General features: G+C 58.7%; 1 protein-coding gene across 1 annotated transcript; it reads right to left on the reverse strand.

Annotated features, from left to right (window-relative positions):
- Nucleotides 1-4,136: 4,136 nt before the first annotated feature.
- On the reverse strand, nucleotides 4,137-15,139 carry TAC3 (tachykinin precursor 3). The gene is made up of 7 exons (XM_048832435.2): nucleotides 14,973-15,139; nucleotides 12,484-12,637; nucleotides 8,160-8,268; nucleotides 7,947-7,976; nucleotides 7,278-7,331; nucleotides 6,952-7,026; nucleotides 4,137-4,480 (listed from the first exon to the last, which is right to left on the reverse strand). Exons 2-6 carry the CDS (start codon nucleotides 12,595-12,597, stop codon nucleotides 6,953-6,955), a joined length of 381 nt encoding a protein of 126 aa, XP_048688392.2. The 5' UTR covers nucleotides 12,598-12,637; nucleotides 14,973-15,139; the 3' UTR covers nucleotides 4,137-4,480; nucleotide 6,952.
- Between the last annotated feature and the right edge of the window lie 1,032 nt (nucleotides 15,140-16,171).

Here is a 16,171-nt window from a genome sequence, read left to right on the forward strand (position 1 = left end):
AGGAACATGGTCTAAAACGGAGCTTGTAGGTACAGAGAACAGGACCCCTCAGCCGGGTCCGTCTTGGGGGGCAGGGAGGCCAGAGCCCCATCTGGGCCTCCCTCCATTTCCCCAGCTGGCTCCAAACTGAAACTCTCCAGCCCCTTCTCCGGCTTTGTCTCTTTCCCGGGCTAGGAGGCCACCTGATCTCTTTGTTCCCCAACGCCTTCAGTTGGCACCTTGCAGGGGAGGGGCCCAGGCCATCAGTCCCCAGGAGACAGGGTGTCGGCCATCCTCTGGGCAGACACCATCCCACTGGCCCCCTAGGGTGCCGCCACAATCACACCCCCTTAGCCCCCCACCTAGGCACTTAAGAACTGCATAGGGGAAACTGAGGCACCCACACAGTATTCAGAGAAAACATTAAGAACATTCCCACTTCATCACGGGGGCAGTGAGGAAGGACTGGGGGTCAGGTATTGGAGAGGGAAGGGGGGTCAGGGGAGCTGGGGGCAGTCAGGGCGGGGTCACCCGAGAGGAGGATCTGCAGAGGGTGCAGTGACCCCCTGTGTCCCCCAACCACAAAGCAAGCTAGGGGACACTGGGGGCAGGATGGAGACTGGGGGACATGGGGCAGGAGGACAACTGGGCCCTGGAGCAATGTACAAGCAAGGACAGAGCAGGTTGCCCTTGTGGTGAGGAGCAAATCCTGGCCCGGCTCTTCTGGGGCTGGCAGGAGAGTGAGGGCCCCGAACCACTCCATTGGGATTGATGGAACAAGTGCTGGGGCAGGAATGCCTGAAGGCTGGCGTGGGGGGCAGAGCTCCTGGTGCGGATCCCAGCCGTGACCGCCAGAACCGAGGGGATCGGGGAGGAGAAACAGAGCCCCTGGCCTCTATCTAGGGTTGCCAACCCTCCAGGTTTGGCCTGGAGTCTCCCGGAATCAGCATCGATCTCCTAGTGACTATTGAAAGCAATCTGGGAGATTGAGCACACTGCCAGGTCATTCATGCACTTTGACCGCCTCTGCAGTCCTCCAGCCAGCGTTTGGCCCCATTTTGCTGACTGGGTCCAACTGAAAACACCTGCACTGAGCCACCCAAGCGGGTAAGCCAGAAAAGACCCTGGACTTGCCCTGAGCTGGACACCAGTGGAAGAAGCTCGTTGCCTCCCTGGCCTGCTTCTTGGTGCTCTGCCCAGGGCACTAGTTGCATCCAGGAATCAGTGTTGTGTCCCATCCCTACGTTCCCCTGCCGTCAGCGCCCACATCCTTGCGTTTGGCAAATCCCATCTTTCAGACGGGTCGCTGGCCGGTTCCCACAGCATTCTGGTGTCAGAGCTGCGCGAGGAACCAAATTCGCAAGAGGGCAGCGTGGCTGCATCAAACCAGCCCACGGCGCCCGCTAACAGCAACCGGAGGGCTTATCCGAGTCTGTCTGTCAGCGCTAGCTGCTCCTGCCTCCCACTCCAGAGAGAAGCCTGGATTTTCAAATGCCATACACCGTCTCTTATTTCTACACTGGCCATGGGAGGCAGGGCCTGAGGCCAGTTTCCTGCTAAACGACTCTTACTGTGGATCTGAGTTTTGTATTGTTTCGGCTTTTGATAGTTAACTGCTTCTCCACTGCACACCTGTGAGCTTCACAATGCAGCCACAGGGAGCATCCCGTGGTGACAGGTGTCTCAGGTATTCCCCCGGTAGGACAGAGGCCGAAAATCCACCCTTGTGGTGTTCTAGAATTTATTCTGGCTCCTTGACAATCGTGCTCAAAGTAAAAGATGACGGAGCAAGTTCTGTACTCTGTTCCCTGCCCTTTGGGAGCAAAAGGAGCAGAAAGCACCCCTTTGGCATCAGGGAGTCCCCACAGCGGACATGCAGCTGGCTGGCAGAAAATAGAGCAGCTCCCACGTGTTCTGACCCGGAGCCAGGGCAGAGACTCTCGGAGCCACAACTGGCTCCCTTGGTCCTGCTCTTACACGGAGGAAGAGAACATGGCTTGATTGTTCTTACTGCTGGTGCTACTAACCCCCCCTTCTCCCCCCAAATCCAACTGGGATCTGCAACAGAGAAAGATTCTGCCGTAGGAATTGAGCTGACGATTCTTCTGCTGATGCCCAAGTGGGAATCCATTCCCTCTCCCTGCATTGCATCAGTGACACAAATCCATGACTCAGAGACCCACCAGGAGCCCCTCTAAAGAGCTGCTGCTTTCCCAGGCATTGTTCGGACCCTAATTACAGCTGTTCTGCTGCAGCAACGAAGTGGTTAAATGATGCCCTGTGGCTACTTCTATTTGCCACTCTGCTCATAAAATTCTGAACTTTCTGAACTTTCCAGGATCTCCTCTTAGCTGATTCGAGGGAAACAACAGTTTGAAAGGGTGGGGGAGTGAAATGGAAAGGTCTGGGCCAGAGTCCCGGTCAGTCAGCAAGTTAGCAAAGTGGGGAGAGAAAAAAGGCAGCTTGTGAACTTCCAGGAGATGCATCTTAAAGGCTTTCCTGAAACGGACAGTGCTTACACAGCCAGGAAGTGTTACAGGTGAATACTAGTTGACTGAGGGGATGGTATAAACATCAGACAGGGTTGAGATCAAGACCCCGGCCTAGTGCGCTGGACTGGGAGCTACAATTCATAACTTTGCTAGGCACCAAAAAGCCTGGACTCAGTAGAGACGGATTGATGGCTCTTTACAACAGTCTGTAACCCGCCGCCCCTTTGAATGACTTCTCACAATATGTGTTAGCTGCTTATGCTTAACAATCTGTCCCACCTTGCACTTGGCCATGACACTCCGAGGACCTCTCCCCGCCCTGAAGAAGAACTGTGCAGCTCGAGGTTGGTCCCATACAAGATAATTGCTTCCCCCACCTTGTCGCTGTACAATGCAAGGCAAACGAGCACACTCCGGCTGCCTGCTGATTCAAGAGTCACTTCTGGAAGGGCAGGAGAATTGCAGGCGCACGGTTCCGAGAAAAGTCACCGAATCCTCAGCGTCTCAGCCAGCACATTAGGACCTACACTCAGCTCGTCGAGACCTTGTAGGTCTTACAAGGATGCTCCCGCTCAGAGGCCAGAGTTAATGGGCAATCCTTCCTGAAAGAAAACACCTTCTATCTGGCCAGAGGAAGGGTGGGACTAGAACTGGGTGGAGATGGACAATCCCCTTTCACCCCAGCTTTCTCGAGGTTTCAGAAGCTGGTTTGTTCCACACTGGCTTCAAACCCAAAACGCTTTCAGAAAATGGAATGGGCCCCAAAGGCCCCTTTTTAGGGATAGACAAGGTCACATGTTCAAGCTGGCCCCTCGCTGCAAGTAGCCAGCGAGTCCGCCCTGCCCCTCACCACCTTAGAGATGTAGCTCACGAAAGCTCATGCTCAAATAAATTGGTTAGTCTCTAAGGTGCCACAAGTCCTCCTTTTCTTCTCTGCCAAACAGTTTCAACAGCAGATTTTGACAAGAAAAAAATGTTTAATTGCAAAAGTTCCACCCGGCTCTCTACAGCAACCAGGCAGGATATTTGGGTTGTTACCTCTGAGGCTGGGATACCAAATGGATGGGCAACATTGCAAGAAGCTAGGGAAGATGCCTCGTTACTAACGGCATGCGAGAAGGGAGAAAGGCCAGGCTTGAGGTTCAAGCAGAGGATTGGGTGTGAGGACATCCGGATTCTCTTCCCAGCTCTGGACCTTGGGCAAATCACCTGCCCTCTCTGTGCCGAGGAGCATAGGAATTGCTGGGCTGGATCAGCATCTCACCCAGTATCCTGTCTCTGGCAGTGACCAGTGCCAGAGGCTAGAGAGGAAGGCGTAGGACCCCTGTACTGCACTGATGCCTTGCATAGTACAAACCTGGTCTTTTATAGTTAGAAATCGGCATTAGCCCTGAAGCACAAGCCTTAATACCCCTTCTCCCACATGGAGAACATTTCCCTCTGCAAAGGAGTGTTCGGCGGCATGGGGAGGGATTGGCTTTTCATTCTGTGTCCGTCCCGCGCCCAGCACGGTGGGGCCCTGGCGAATTACCAGGCACAAGTGTAATGTACCTAATATATAATGCACAGCGCCCAGCACGGTGAGGCCCTGGACACATGACTGGAGCCCAGCAAACAACACAATCCTAGGAAGCATCAGGCAAAGAAGCTGAGAGACAGGGCAGCTCATAGGTAAAAATCATGGTGTTATTGACTAGTCAAGGGTGGTTTTAACCTACGCCACAAAGGGGGTTCTGCTGGCTGCCCGGGGTGTCTGTGGCCGGTGCACACGGCGGGGAAAGCACCATGGGGCGGGGGCATTACTCTATTTCCAAACAGTGAGCACAAGCGTTAGGACGAGGCGCAGGCTGGAATGGGGCAGTGGGGACGAGATGGGGCAGGGGGGAAGAGTTCTCCACGACATGGCGAAGGGTTCCCGTTCGGTTGAGAGCACGGCGGGCTTTGGCGAGCGGCTTCATCTCCATTTCTCGAGGCGCTGCGGGCGCTTTGCTTGTCCCCAGCGTGGGCACCTGCAGGAAAGAAGGAGGAAACCCGCGGCACGTTGGCTCCTTCCACCCTGGGGTGGCTCAGTCTTGGGAGAGCTGGAAAAGCCTGGTTAGGTCGATTAGATGCTTTAGCCTCATTCCCTGCCCCTGGAAGCCAGCTCTCCCACTCCTTTCCCTGATCTTGGTATATATGAACCACCTTTCAATAACGTGCAATCACACACAAATTGCACACGTGCAAATAACTCCCTGCCCCCAAGACACAGCCCAGGGCGGGAGTGGAAGGCCTGGCGACCGGAGACAGTGGGTGTAGCCGTGGTACCAGACTCATCTGCATGCACGGAAAGCGCCTTTCACAAATTTGCTCTTTTCCTCCATTTCCTAAAATTGCACCGCAATTATCGTTAAGGCTTAGGCTCGGCACGAAGAGAAACCCGCCAGCTCTTGGTCTCATTACCCAGCCGTCGCCGGGATGCAAATCACCAGCTAATGAATTTGTAATTGCAGAATAAGTGCCGTGTAATCACCCAGTTAGGGAGATTACAGCTATTTATGTCCCGTTACTCAGGCTGCTGTGTGCTAACACGCACAGGGTCAGGGCTCTGCTCAGCACACGAGTGGGCGATAGCGAGCGCAGGACCATCAATGGGATTTTCGATCTGTAATTGACCCCCCCCCCCGCCCCGTATGGGTATTTAAAGGCTAATGCGCGAGGCGAAGCGAGACCCTTTGGGACGGTTTGGCAAACCTCGCATTTCTCGGCGGTAACCGCTCCCGCGGTAGTGAAACTAGCCTGGAGTAGGCAGCTCCCGGCCTGGTGTGCAGGGACGGGGCGTCTTGAGTGGAGACGGACCCCGTTTCCCAACGGCTGGCTAATACAGCACCTTAGCAGAAGGCATTAGCAGGACCTGATGTCCCAAAGGGCTGAGTTGAGACCATGGGGGGGTGGGGTGATCAGCCCCTCTGTAGTATGAAGGCAAATACCAAGCTTCAAGTTGGACACCCAAAAACAGAAGTGCCGGAAATCAGGGGCCACTTTAACGTTCCCTCCCAGGACAGGACTAACAGGAGGGTGGGTTGGTACGTGCAGGACAGGTAGGACTTCCATCGGCCACTGGGGAACAACAGTAAAAGGACCAGAGACAAAAGCCCACGTGGGGAAAGTGCAGGAGCCCAGAGCAGGCCCTGTGGACTCATACCACACAGGGGACCGCTGTAACCCCAAGCAATGGCTCCTTCTCCAGCCCAAGTTCGCAGCCGTCCCCATAACGTGAGCCCAGGACTCAACAGAAAAATGTTCTCAATTCCAGGGCCAGAAGGGACCGTTGTGATCACCTAGTCTGACTCCAGGGGGCCCGGGGGCCATGGCCCCATCACTTTTTACCAGCCATAAGGGCGAGCGATGGGGGAAGGGAGCAGAAAGGAGTGAGCAGGGGATGGAGTTTTGGGGGAGGAAGAAGTGGTGCGGAAGCGGGGCTCGGGGAGCTGGGGCAGTGTGGGGGCGGGGCCTTGGGGAAAGGGGGTGGGGCATCAGGTGGAAAGGGGGTGGGGCCGCATTTTGGGCACCAGTGGGCCCCCCCCGCCACACTTTTAAGGAGTTGCAGCTGCTCCTGTCTAGCACAGGCCAGAGAACTGCCCTGCCTTAATTCCAGTGGTTAGCGACCCGCCTCGTTAAAATTGTGCACCTTGTTTCCAGTCAGAATCTGTCTAGCTTCAACTTCCCGCCCTTGGATCTCACTTTGCCTTCGTTTGTTAGATCCAAGAGCCCTTGGTCGTCAGATTTTAGTTTCCCATAGAGGTATTCCTGGGCCGTGATCAAGTCATCCCTTAGCCTTCCCTTTGTGATGCCAAACCTGCCAGGACCCCCCGCCCCCATCTCGCTACAGAGAAAGGCAGGTTGGTCACCACACACGCGCACCCCCCACACACCAGTGAGGTTTGGGGCACCATGACACGCTGAATACTCCCGGATCAAAGCAATGGGACTCATTGGTCAGCTGGAGGGGTGACCTTCGCCACTCGCCATCCAAACCTTCTGGGGTGAAACTGGCAAAGCTCACTGAAGCCAGGATGGCTAATCCGTGATGCCAGGATCTCACCCTCATTGTCCCAGAAGCAGGTGGCATTGGCCACCTGCATCTGAGCCTGGCACAGCAGCTCTGTGTCCGGACTCGAAAGAGGTGAAGGATTCGCAGTCCCAGGGTGGCAAGGACCTGGCAATTCAGCTGGCCTGTAGCCCAGCCTCTCATCTGAGTGCCATTTGCAAGCGGCCCCCACGGATCGGGTAACACGCTCCCAGCTTCCCCTGCCAGAGGCCCGAGCTGCGGGGAGACTGGGGGCTGCTTTTCTCAACCTTGCCGGGCCCCAGGAAAAAGGACGACAGAGCACCACGCCTGGGCTAGTGACACACGCACAAGCTGCGGGCGTATGGGCGTGAGCCCGCGTGTGTCGCACGGGAAGAGAAGCTAACAGAACCGGGTCCCCACTGCCCTCACCTCATTCTGCATTTGGGGGATATTTGAGGTCGCTGAAGCCAGTGGAAGTCTCCTTGTTCCTGTCTGTGGGGTCGTCTAGGGTTAAACAGCGGGGCAGAGAAGCAGTCAGTTCCTTCCCAGGCCCAACCGGGACGGCCCCCACCCACTTCTCAGCCCCTGCAGGAATCCCCGCTCCTGGAACGGTCAACCTGTTCCGCCCCCCTGGTGTCACCGGAGTGGGGAGACAGCGGCCAGAGCTGGATGCGCTGGGACTGGGGCAGCCGGGTGGTGCCTCGCCGCACAACCACCCCCCACACCCAAGATGGCCTGACACGGGCCCCACCTACCGGGCTCTGGGGTCCTTTTGCCCATGAGGCCGACAAAGAAGTCGTGCATGTCCCCTGCAGAAAGACAAGGGGGTCAGCAGAGTGGGTGCCCCAGGCTGAGTCAGCCCGGCAGGCCGGGGCAGGGAAGAGACGCCACCCGAGGCTTTTCATCCTGGTCACCTTTGCCAAAGCACCTTCTGGGTCCAGATCCCCTGCACCCCCACCCCTCGAGACACCTCAGGCCCAGCTCCCAGACTTGCCGTGTGCCCGGCCCGAGCAATTGGCACAGCCGGAGCTCGACGTTTGCAGAGGACCTCTGGCTGGGCACACAGCAACAGAGGTGCCAGTTGGAACCAAACAGGGTGGCACACGGGAGCAAAACTCCTACGTGTGGGGGTGGGGCTCTGGGGCAGGGACTGCCCTGGCCGACCCAAGGCTCCAGGGCCCAACCCGGGGCCAAGTGCAGACGGGACCTAACTGTGGCCCTGGGAAGCCGGGGCTGCCTGAGGCTTTGGCTGGCTTTCAAGGGCGGGTCCTGTCTACACTCCAGCTCGTGACAGTGTCGCCTGCCTTCATTGCTGTGTCGATCAGGAGCGCAGAGTGGAGCGGGGGTGGGGAGAGGCCAGGGCGTCCCCCAGATGGATAGGGCAGAGAACCCGGTGCCAGAGAAGGAGGGAAAACAGGACTTACGTTTCTGAGGGGGGATGGGCATCTTGGTACCTGGAAGAGAGAAGTGGGGGGGGTCAGTGGTGCTGGGGGGCAGCAATCAACCTCGCCCCCCTCCCGCTTTCACTGCTTTCTCCCCATCCCCCGCCCGATAGCAGCTCCCCGCTCCGGCCCCTTCCAGTCTCCTCCGTCCCCCGGTTAGTTTTCTCAGGGCAGGGGGTGGGGCCGGGTACTCACGGGCATCGTCCTTGCCCGCCAGCTGCAGCAGTTCCTCGTAGGAGACCCGGTGGCCATTGTAGAGTCTCCTGAGCAGGGCCGTGGGCAGCTTGTAGAGGTCTGAGCTCGGCTGCGGGGAAGACAGGGAGAGAGGCAGGCGTGAGCCCCAAACGCAGCGGGGCCGAGGGGCCAGGCGGGCGCGGAGAGCCAACTCTAGGGACGAGGGACGGCACCACGGGCCCCGATTCCCTCCCCTCCCTGGCTCCTGCCAGCCCTGGCGCCTGCGGCCCTGAGCCCCACCCGGAGTTCTGCCCGCCCCGCGCTGGCCCTGCCATGCTGCAGCCGAGCTCCCGGGGCCGGATACCTCCAAGATTTTGGCAGCGCCAGGGCGTCGCCGACTGTGGGGCGTCAGCGGCGGCTCCCAACCGCCCCCCCGGCTCCCCATTATGTGCAGGAGGGGGTGGGCGCCCCGGCCCAGCCGGCCCAGTGCTCCAGGAGCAGGATCTTCCCCATGGGGATTTCGTCACATTTGCATCAAACGCCACTCAGCCCCCAACCTCGGCCTGGCAGGAGACGCCTGATCGCAGTGACAAGCCAGCGTGAAACCTGACAGCTGTTCCCAGCGCTGTGGGGTGGGGGTGGGGGGGGACGGGCCGAGTGGGGGGTGGGCCCAGCCCCAGACTCTCCCCTCCAGCCCTGCCGGTGCCCCTCAATCCCAACCCACAGCCCCCGGCTAGCCCAGCCCCAGACTCTCCCCTCCAGCCCTGCCGGTGCCCCTCAATCCCAACCCACAGCCCCCGGCTAGCCCAGCCCCAGACTCTCCCCTCCAGCCCTGCCGGTGCCCCTCAATCCCAACCCGCAGCCCCCGGCAAGCCCAGCCCTGAAATTTTCTTGAGCCCTGGCCACTGTTCCTGTCCATCTGCAGCCGAGTCTCTAGGCTGAGCTCGCATTTAACTCATCTCACTGATGTCCTAACCAGCCGGACTCCCGAGGGTGGGGGTGTCTCCAGCATTAACCCCTGCACTCCTGGGGCTGGCCACAAAGCAGGCCCTGCCAACCCTACAGAAACCTCCCTGACGCGGGATTTCCTCCTGGGGGGGAAATCAACCAGCAGCTCTCCTGAGAAATCTGCTCTCGGAGCTGGGGTGGGGGTGGATGTGCAGGGGGGACCTCCGGGGCTCAGTGCGGGCTCAGCGGGGGCCCCGGCTTATCCCCCCAAGCTGGCAGGAGAGTCAAGTACCTGTGAGGAACAGGTGATTTGCCAGCAAAATCCTCACTCCCCTGCAAATTGGGGGGAGGGGGGGCGTGCTTGGGGGAGCCTTTAACCCTTAGGAGGCCAAGTGCTAACCCACCCCCAGCATGAGTCCGCCCCCCCCAGCTGGTTCATCATCTCAGCTGCTTTTCTGGCAGCAATCTACCGCTCAGAGACATTCCCTATTGCCGAGCCCATCAGAAGAGCCAGCCCTCGTCTGTGTCTCGTTCCAGCCGCTGCTCGGGGAGAGGAGCAATTTACGGAGAGAAAGAAAGAAACAAACAAAAGCCCACCCCAGACAAAATGAGGAAATGGTCCTGAAGCGACCGACCCAGAGAGAATCGCTTGCCAATGGCCTGGCGCGGCCCTGCAGTTCGGGGCCATTTGCTGAAAGCAGCCGCCCGAGGCCGGGGATCTTAGCAAAGGGCTTCCCAAAGCTCCAGTTGTGGGGGGGGCTGAGGGGGGGCTGTTGGAAAGCAATTTGCATTCCGCAGAGCCCCCGCCTGGAGCAAATCCCCCGCCTTTGCACACCACGGATTTGCACGCACCAAGGGTGACCAGATCACAAGTGCGAAAAGTCAGGATACGTTTTTTTCCCACGAGGAGGGGGAGTTATAGTTGCGAATATAAGAGACAGTGCCTAAGATTGGGCCAGCCGGTCGCCCTCTGTGCCATCGGCTCCCCATCGCCGTGGACAGAGACAAAGCTCATGATCTACCTCACCCTGCTCAACCCTTAGGTGCTCCTGGTGTGTGGGGATGCAGCCTAAGGGAGTTAGGTGCCTAAGTCCCCTTGGAAGCCAATGGAAGGCAGGTGTTTAAGAGGCTGCCAGGGCAGAGGGGCAGAAGCATCAATCACTCTGGCAGCTGGCATAAAGGGGGCACAGAGCCGGCCTAACCCCAATGGCCCACAGCCAGAGCCTTGGCGCAGGGGGCGTTCCAGGACGGGGGTGGCCCTTCTCCCAGCCTCCCTTCCAGCCAGGGAAGGCGCCAACCCAGCACATCCGTCCGTCTGTCCATCCAGGTCCCCGTCTTGCTCGATTCCCGAGCCGGGGAGGGGCCCTCCCCAAAAGCCACTGAAAAGCCTCTGCCCTGCTTGGGGGACATACGAGGAGCCCACGCCCAGGGAGCCAGCTGGCACAGAGCTGCAGCAGGGCAGAGCTGGGCACCTCTGGGTATGTGAGAGCCCAGTGTGCAAGCAACGCCAGGCAAGGCACTTTTGTCTCACTGGTCCCTCGGGCTTTCCCGTCGGTCCGTAGCCACCTGCTGGCCCTCGTCTTAGAGTGGAACCACGCTGGGGCCAGGACTGTCTTCTTGTCCCATGTTTGTACAGCGCCTAGCGCCGGGGGTCCCAGTCCATGACCAGGGCTCCCAGGTGCTACCGGAATGCAGACAGGTTAACAAATAATAATGCCTAGCTCTGTCCATGAGGAGATCTCCCACATGAGCAGAACTCCCTAGCTACTAGGCCAGGCCAACTCCCACGTCCAGCTAAGAATCATCATTAACAAGGGCCTGGAGGCTGCAGGGCTGTCGTGAGTGGTGGTGAAAAGAGGAATTGGGATCTCTGCACGGAGCAGGCTGCCATGAACTGAGGGAAACTGAGGCAGACTCGCCCAGCACAGACTCAGTGAGTCTAGACCAGAGATGGAAATGGGCGGGGGGCACAAAGCAGGGCCTGAACGCAGGTGGTGGGGTGGGGAGAAGCCCCCTGTCTGCCGGAGCACGGCCGCTCCCCCAAGGGACGGGTCAACGGGCACATGCTTGTGTGTGTGTGTGTTTGTGTGTGTGTCCCTGTGTCCATCTGTCCATCCTGCTGCCCCCGCTGGAGGGTCTGAGCCCTGCTCTGTGTGTGCACACGCGCGGGCAGACTGCTTCACATCTCCTGCGTGCCCCCCGCCAGAGAGCCCCCCCTGTAACCTAGGGGTGTGGCACCAGCGGGGCACAGCTCTGGGCGTGGGGGTGTATTCGAGTCCTGGTGAGTCTGAGGGGTTGGGGATGCGCCCCGAGGGGCTGGGCAGCTGGACAGCAGGTTCCAGGACTCAGAAGGGGGGTGCCCAGGTCTGTGCCCTAAGCATGTGCCTAGGGACCCCAAGACTGGGGCAGGGGCTGGCCTCTGGATCCCCAGTGAGTGAACAAAGCCCAGGGGCTTGGCTGCCCCCCAAGCCATCCTAGGGCGGGGGCGCTTGCTCGCGTTTGTTCCAGCCCAGGCAGGTGAGATCCCTTCCCTTAGCAGGGGCTACACAAGACTCTTCGGCCACCAAGGATGAGCTGTGCCGGGAGAGGAGCGTGGGATCGCGGCTGGGATGGGCAGCGCCGGCCACGGGGGCACGGCCAGGGAACTCAGGACTTACCTCCCAGCCGCTCTCCCGAGAGCAGCGGTTTTGTCTCCAGCCAGGTCACCCGCAGAGCAGCCGGGCGCTCGCTCCCTAATTGCTGTTCTCCCTCACGGCCAGAGCCGAGTCAGGGTCGCCTGCTACCAGCACCTCGTTGGGTTAAATGGTGGGGGGGACCCATTAAGGGGGAAGGGCTCTTCCCAAAGAGCTGCCGGGCAGCTCATCAGAAACATGCCCTGGCCGGCAGAAGTCAGCGGGTCGTTACTGTGGTGGCGTTTAGGGTCACAAGGGACTGGCTGGGCCACCCTCCCGTATAGCACGGACCTGAGAGTTTCACTCAATTTACCCCTGGGTTGAGCCCAATAACTCGGGTTTGGCGCACGTACCGGCTCCAACTGAGATCAGGTCACTTGGGAAAATTTTGGCCTGGATGTTTTTTCCCCAGACATGAATGTAAATGGTTTGGATTTGCCCCATGATTAACTAATGCTCCCCATCCGGCTAGATCGCTAGTCACCACAGAGTTTCCTGGCGGGGAGACAGCTTGAATTTCTAATGTAAAAACGCCACGCAGAGTTGTCCGGGAAAGCCAAAAACCCAGGCACAAAACCAAATTGTATCCCCCTTTTGGCCATGGGCCCGCAGCGCCAGGGTGGGAGGTGAGTCAAGAACATGTCTTGCGTTCCTTTGCCCCGGGGCCAGCCACGTAGACTCCGATCTCTTCGCACCCCAGCCAGCCCCGCTCCCTCCCTTTCTACCTTCGCCTGGATCCCGCTGGCCGTCTGTTGCTTCTCCGTCCCTTCGCAGTAGCCGTGACACAGCTTGGCCGCCGCTAAGGACAGCAGCACCGTCAGCACCAGGGGGCTTTTCATTTTCCTCTCCCGAGGGCTGGGACTGGGGGTGATGGCCAATCTAAGGAACGAGAGAGACAAGGTGGGTGCGGTCCAATAAAAGATACAGGCATTTCCAGACCAAAACAAGGCCGGATTCATTCTTAGCATTAGCAGCAAGGACGCGGGACTGCGTTCTAGTCCCCACTGGCCTGCCAGCTGGCCTCGGGACAAGTCACGGCCCCCGCTCTGTGCCTCGGTTTCCCCCTCTGTACAATTGGGGTCACACTACTCACCTGCCTTGGCACAGTGCTTGGAGATCCACGAGCGTGGAACGTAAGAGCGAAGAGCCTCTACTCACGCTTCGTGGTGTAAACGCTTGCAAATGGGAGTGAGTGTTACATAATCAAGCCCTAGAAGGCAAATCAACTGGGGGGGGGGGGCGCGAAGGAGAAGTTTGGGGGAGCAAACCCAGGGGCTAAAACCGAACATGTAGATATTAGTAAGATCGGTGCAAGGCGTGCTTCTCACTAGTGCGGGGAGGCTCACACTAGACCCAGTGCCCTAATGCCTAAGGCAGCTCCCCACCCAGGTAGGGAAATCATCAAATAACCCCCTTCCCCAGCCCTCTCTCCAAGCCTGTTGCCAGTTCACCACTTGGCTCCTGGACTCTGACTTGAGTACGACTGCAGATCGCCCGGTGCAATCTGTCCGCCAGCCCCACCAGCCAGGGCAAGGGCTGGCGTTTCTCCTCCCTGGAATTTCGGACGGATCTGGGTTGGATTTTAAGCAGTTTTTGCCTGACGAGCCTGAAAAATAAAGTCCCAACTTTGGAAGGGGGGGGAAAAGGAAGCAAATGACATTAAAGCTAAGGAACAGAATGTGCTGGGAATTTGGAGGAAAAGCCGGAGACTAGCAGAGAAACTCAGTGACCCAATCTTATTTCTTTCCCATCTCTCTTTTCTCGGCCTGTGCAACCCATGGGAAATTATCTTCTCAACCTGGCGGAATCTCCTCCCTGGCACCGAGGCAGAGGCGAAATAGCGGAAGCTGGAGAAAATTACCGCCAGCCATTCAGAGTGGGAACATGCCTCTCCCGCTGATGGGATTTTACGAGCTCGGCTTTGGTTTTGCTGATGAGGTGCCGGTCACCACCTGTCTGTTGGCATCACCCGGCTGGGACTGATATCGATTCTCTGGGCTAATCAGCTCACTGGAGCCAAATTTAATGCCCCCCCCCCCCGCCAGCTAATCAAGTCTGTTTACTGAAGTGCACATTGCATGTCACCCAGCAAAGCCACCATGGGAAGGGCGGCAAAACCTTCACCCTTGGAAATCTCTCAGCCCTTAATGAGACACACTCACACAAGAAACTCAGAGCCAGAGAGTCAGGAAGGCACCAGCCCCCCATTAGCCCCATGCCAGCCTCTCCAGGGCACCGCTGCTTTTTGCAAAGTTTGCTTGAGGTTGGCAGAGAGGGAAGCAGCCAGGAAGGAGTGTGAGGGAAAGGGGCCGTTTGCCTTTATTGCGGGGAGGGGAGACACATCATTAAACAGCGCTTAGATGTCACACACATATGCCCAGGCACGATAATGCCCACCCATCCAATCGTGCACACGCCAGCTCACGTTCACACGCACTCACAAACCCGGATCCACTGACGCACACGCGTGCAAACACACTCGCTCACGGTCACATGCACTCACAAACCCGGATCCACTGACGCACACGCGTGCAAACACACTCGCTCCTGTTCACATGCACTCACAAACCCAGATCCACTGACGCACACGTGTGCAAACACACTCACGTTCACACGCACTCACAAACCCGGATCCACTGATGCACACACGTGCAAACACACTCGCTCACGTTCACACGCACTCACAAACCCGGATCCACTGACGCACACACGTGCAAAAACACTCGCTCACGTTCACACGCACTCACAAACCCGGATCCACTGATGCACCCGCATGCAAACACACTCGCTCACATTCACACACACTCACAAACTCGGCTCCACTGACGCACCCGCGTGCAAACACACTCACTCACACGCATGCACAAACACACACTCACACATGACAACCGCAAAGCCCCTGCTCTTTTCATAGCAACTGAACGGTGGTTCTGAGATCCCCCGAAGGAACCAAGAACCCCGCCAAGCTGAGCGGATCTTTTAACCTTTGCCCCTATTTTGAACCCTTTTCTATCTCCCCCCCTTGTCGCTTTCGCTCCCCAGATCAGATCATTCTCAGCAGCTTCGCCAACTTTCTCTGTCTCATTTTTTTCCAAGCTAAGATTTGTCTTAAAAGAAAAAAACAAAACAAAAAGCCAGTGAATCCCACCCAAAAGCCACCAGAATGCCCTGCCACCCCGCTCCCATCGCCCGCAGCCCAGGGATGGCCACCTACCTGCCCAGACTCCTAGCCAGTGCCGGGGCTGGTCCCTCCCTGCAGCGCTGAGCGGCAGCTGCGTTCCCGGGCTGCTCTCAGACACTGAGCAGAGGGGCTGCCGTGCTCCCAGCCAGAATTAGCAGCCTCCAGTCACCGTCATGAACAGCCCCGCACTGCCGGCTCAGCTGGGTTTAATAGGGGGGCTGGGGCTAGGCTGGGGAGGGACATGGAGAGCCACCAATGGGGGGACCCAGCGGGGGAGGGGTCTCGAGTCCGCCCCCCCCAGTATGCCCCCCCACACGTTACACACCATGTCATCCGTGCGCACATTACACACACGCCAGTCACACCCCAACACAACCACCACACAGCACACACACCAGCGGCCCCCCCCATGACATCCCCCAGCATCTCCCTTGCACACATATCCACACTGCGCACAGATCACACATGTAGACATTACATGCAGCCTCATCACACACACACACACCCCCTTTGAAGTGGTTTCCATTATATCCACGGTTTACAGTTTAGTTCAATGGCTCTCAGCCCCCCCACTATACAAATGGTTCCAGCACCCCGGCCGACCACTGGTGTAGACGTGAGGGGAGCAGGCAGGCCGCCCCGCGGCCACGGGATGCTATGGGGTTTGATGCAGCAGCTGGGCCCTTCCCGGATGGGGCCGACCCCTGGGGAGGAGAGAGAAAGGGCGGCTGTCAACGCTCCTTTTGTCCCCTGTTGCCAGGACTGGGGAGACTCGGTTTGTTCAACAGACACTGAGGTGGGGGGGGGGGAGTCCCCATATCTGACCCCCACCGGGAATGGGCAACGTGAGCCCAGGGCTGTGGGCCATCCATCCCCCCTGCAGACCTCTGTTGGCTCTGGGCACCGCTCGATGGGAAGCTGCCTGCGTCTCTGCTCCCACCCCGCCTCTGTGCTGATCCCCCCGCCCCGCTCCCACCCCACAAGCCTTGCCAGGAGCAGAGGCAAAGAGGGATGGGGGACACGGCCCTGGGCAGCCCGTCCCGCTGTGCCCTGCGACCCCCAGGCCGCAACTTAGAGCAGCCCCTGGGGCTACGTCGCCCCCGTTTTCAAGGTGCCTTGAAGCCAACTGCCCCCACCCTGTGGGCTGCTCACCCGAATCTCTGCACCCTGAGCCTCTGCCCGGCGGGTCCACGTCCCCACAGCCCCGGGAGCTCGCTGTGTCTCGGGGGCCA

Source organism: Caretta caretta, chromosome 20, assembly GCF_965140235.1.
Source record: "Caretta caretta isolate rCarCar2 chromosome 20, rCarCar1.hap1, whole genome shotgun sequence".
In the NCBI taxonomy this organism is placed as follows: Eukaryota; Metazoa; Chordata; order Testudines; family Cheloniidae; genus Caretta; species Caretta caretta.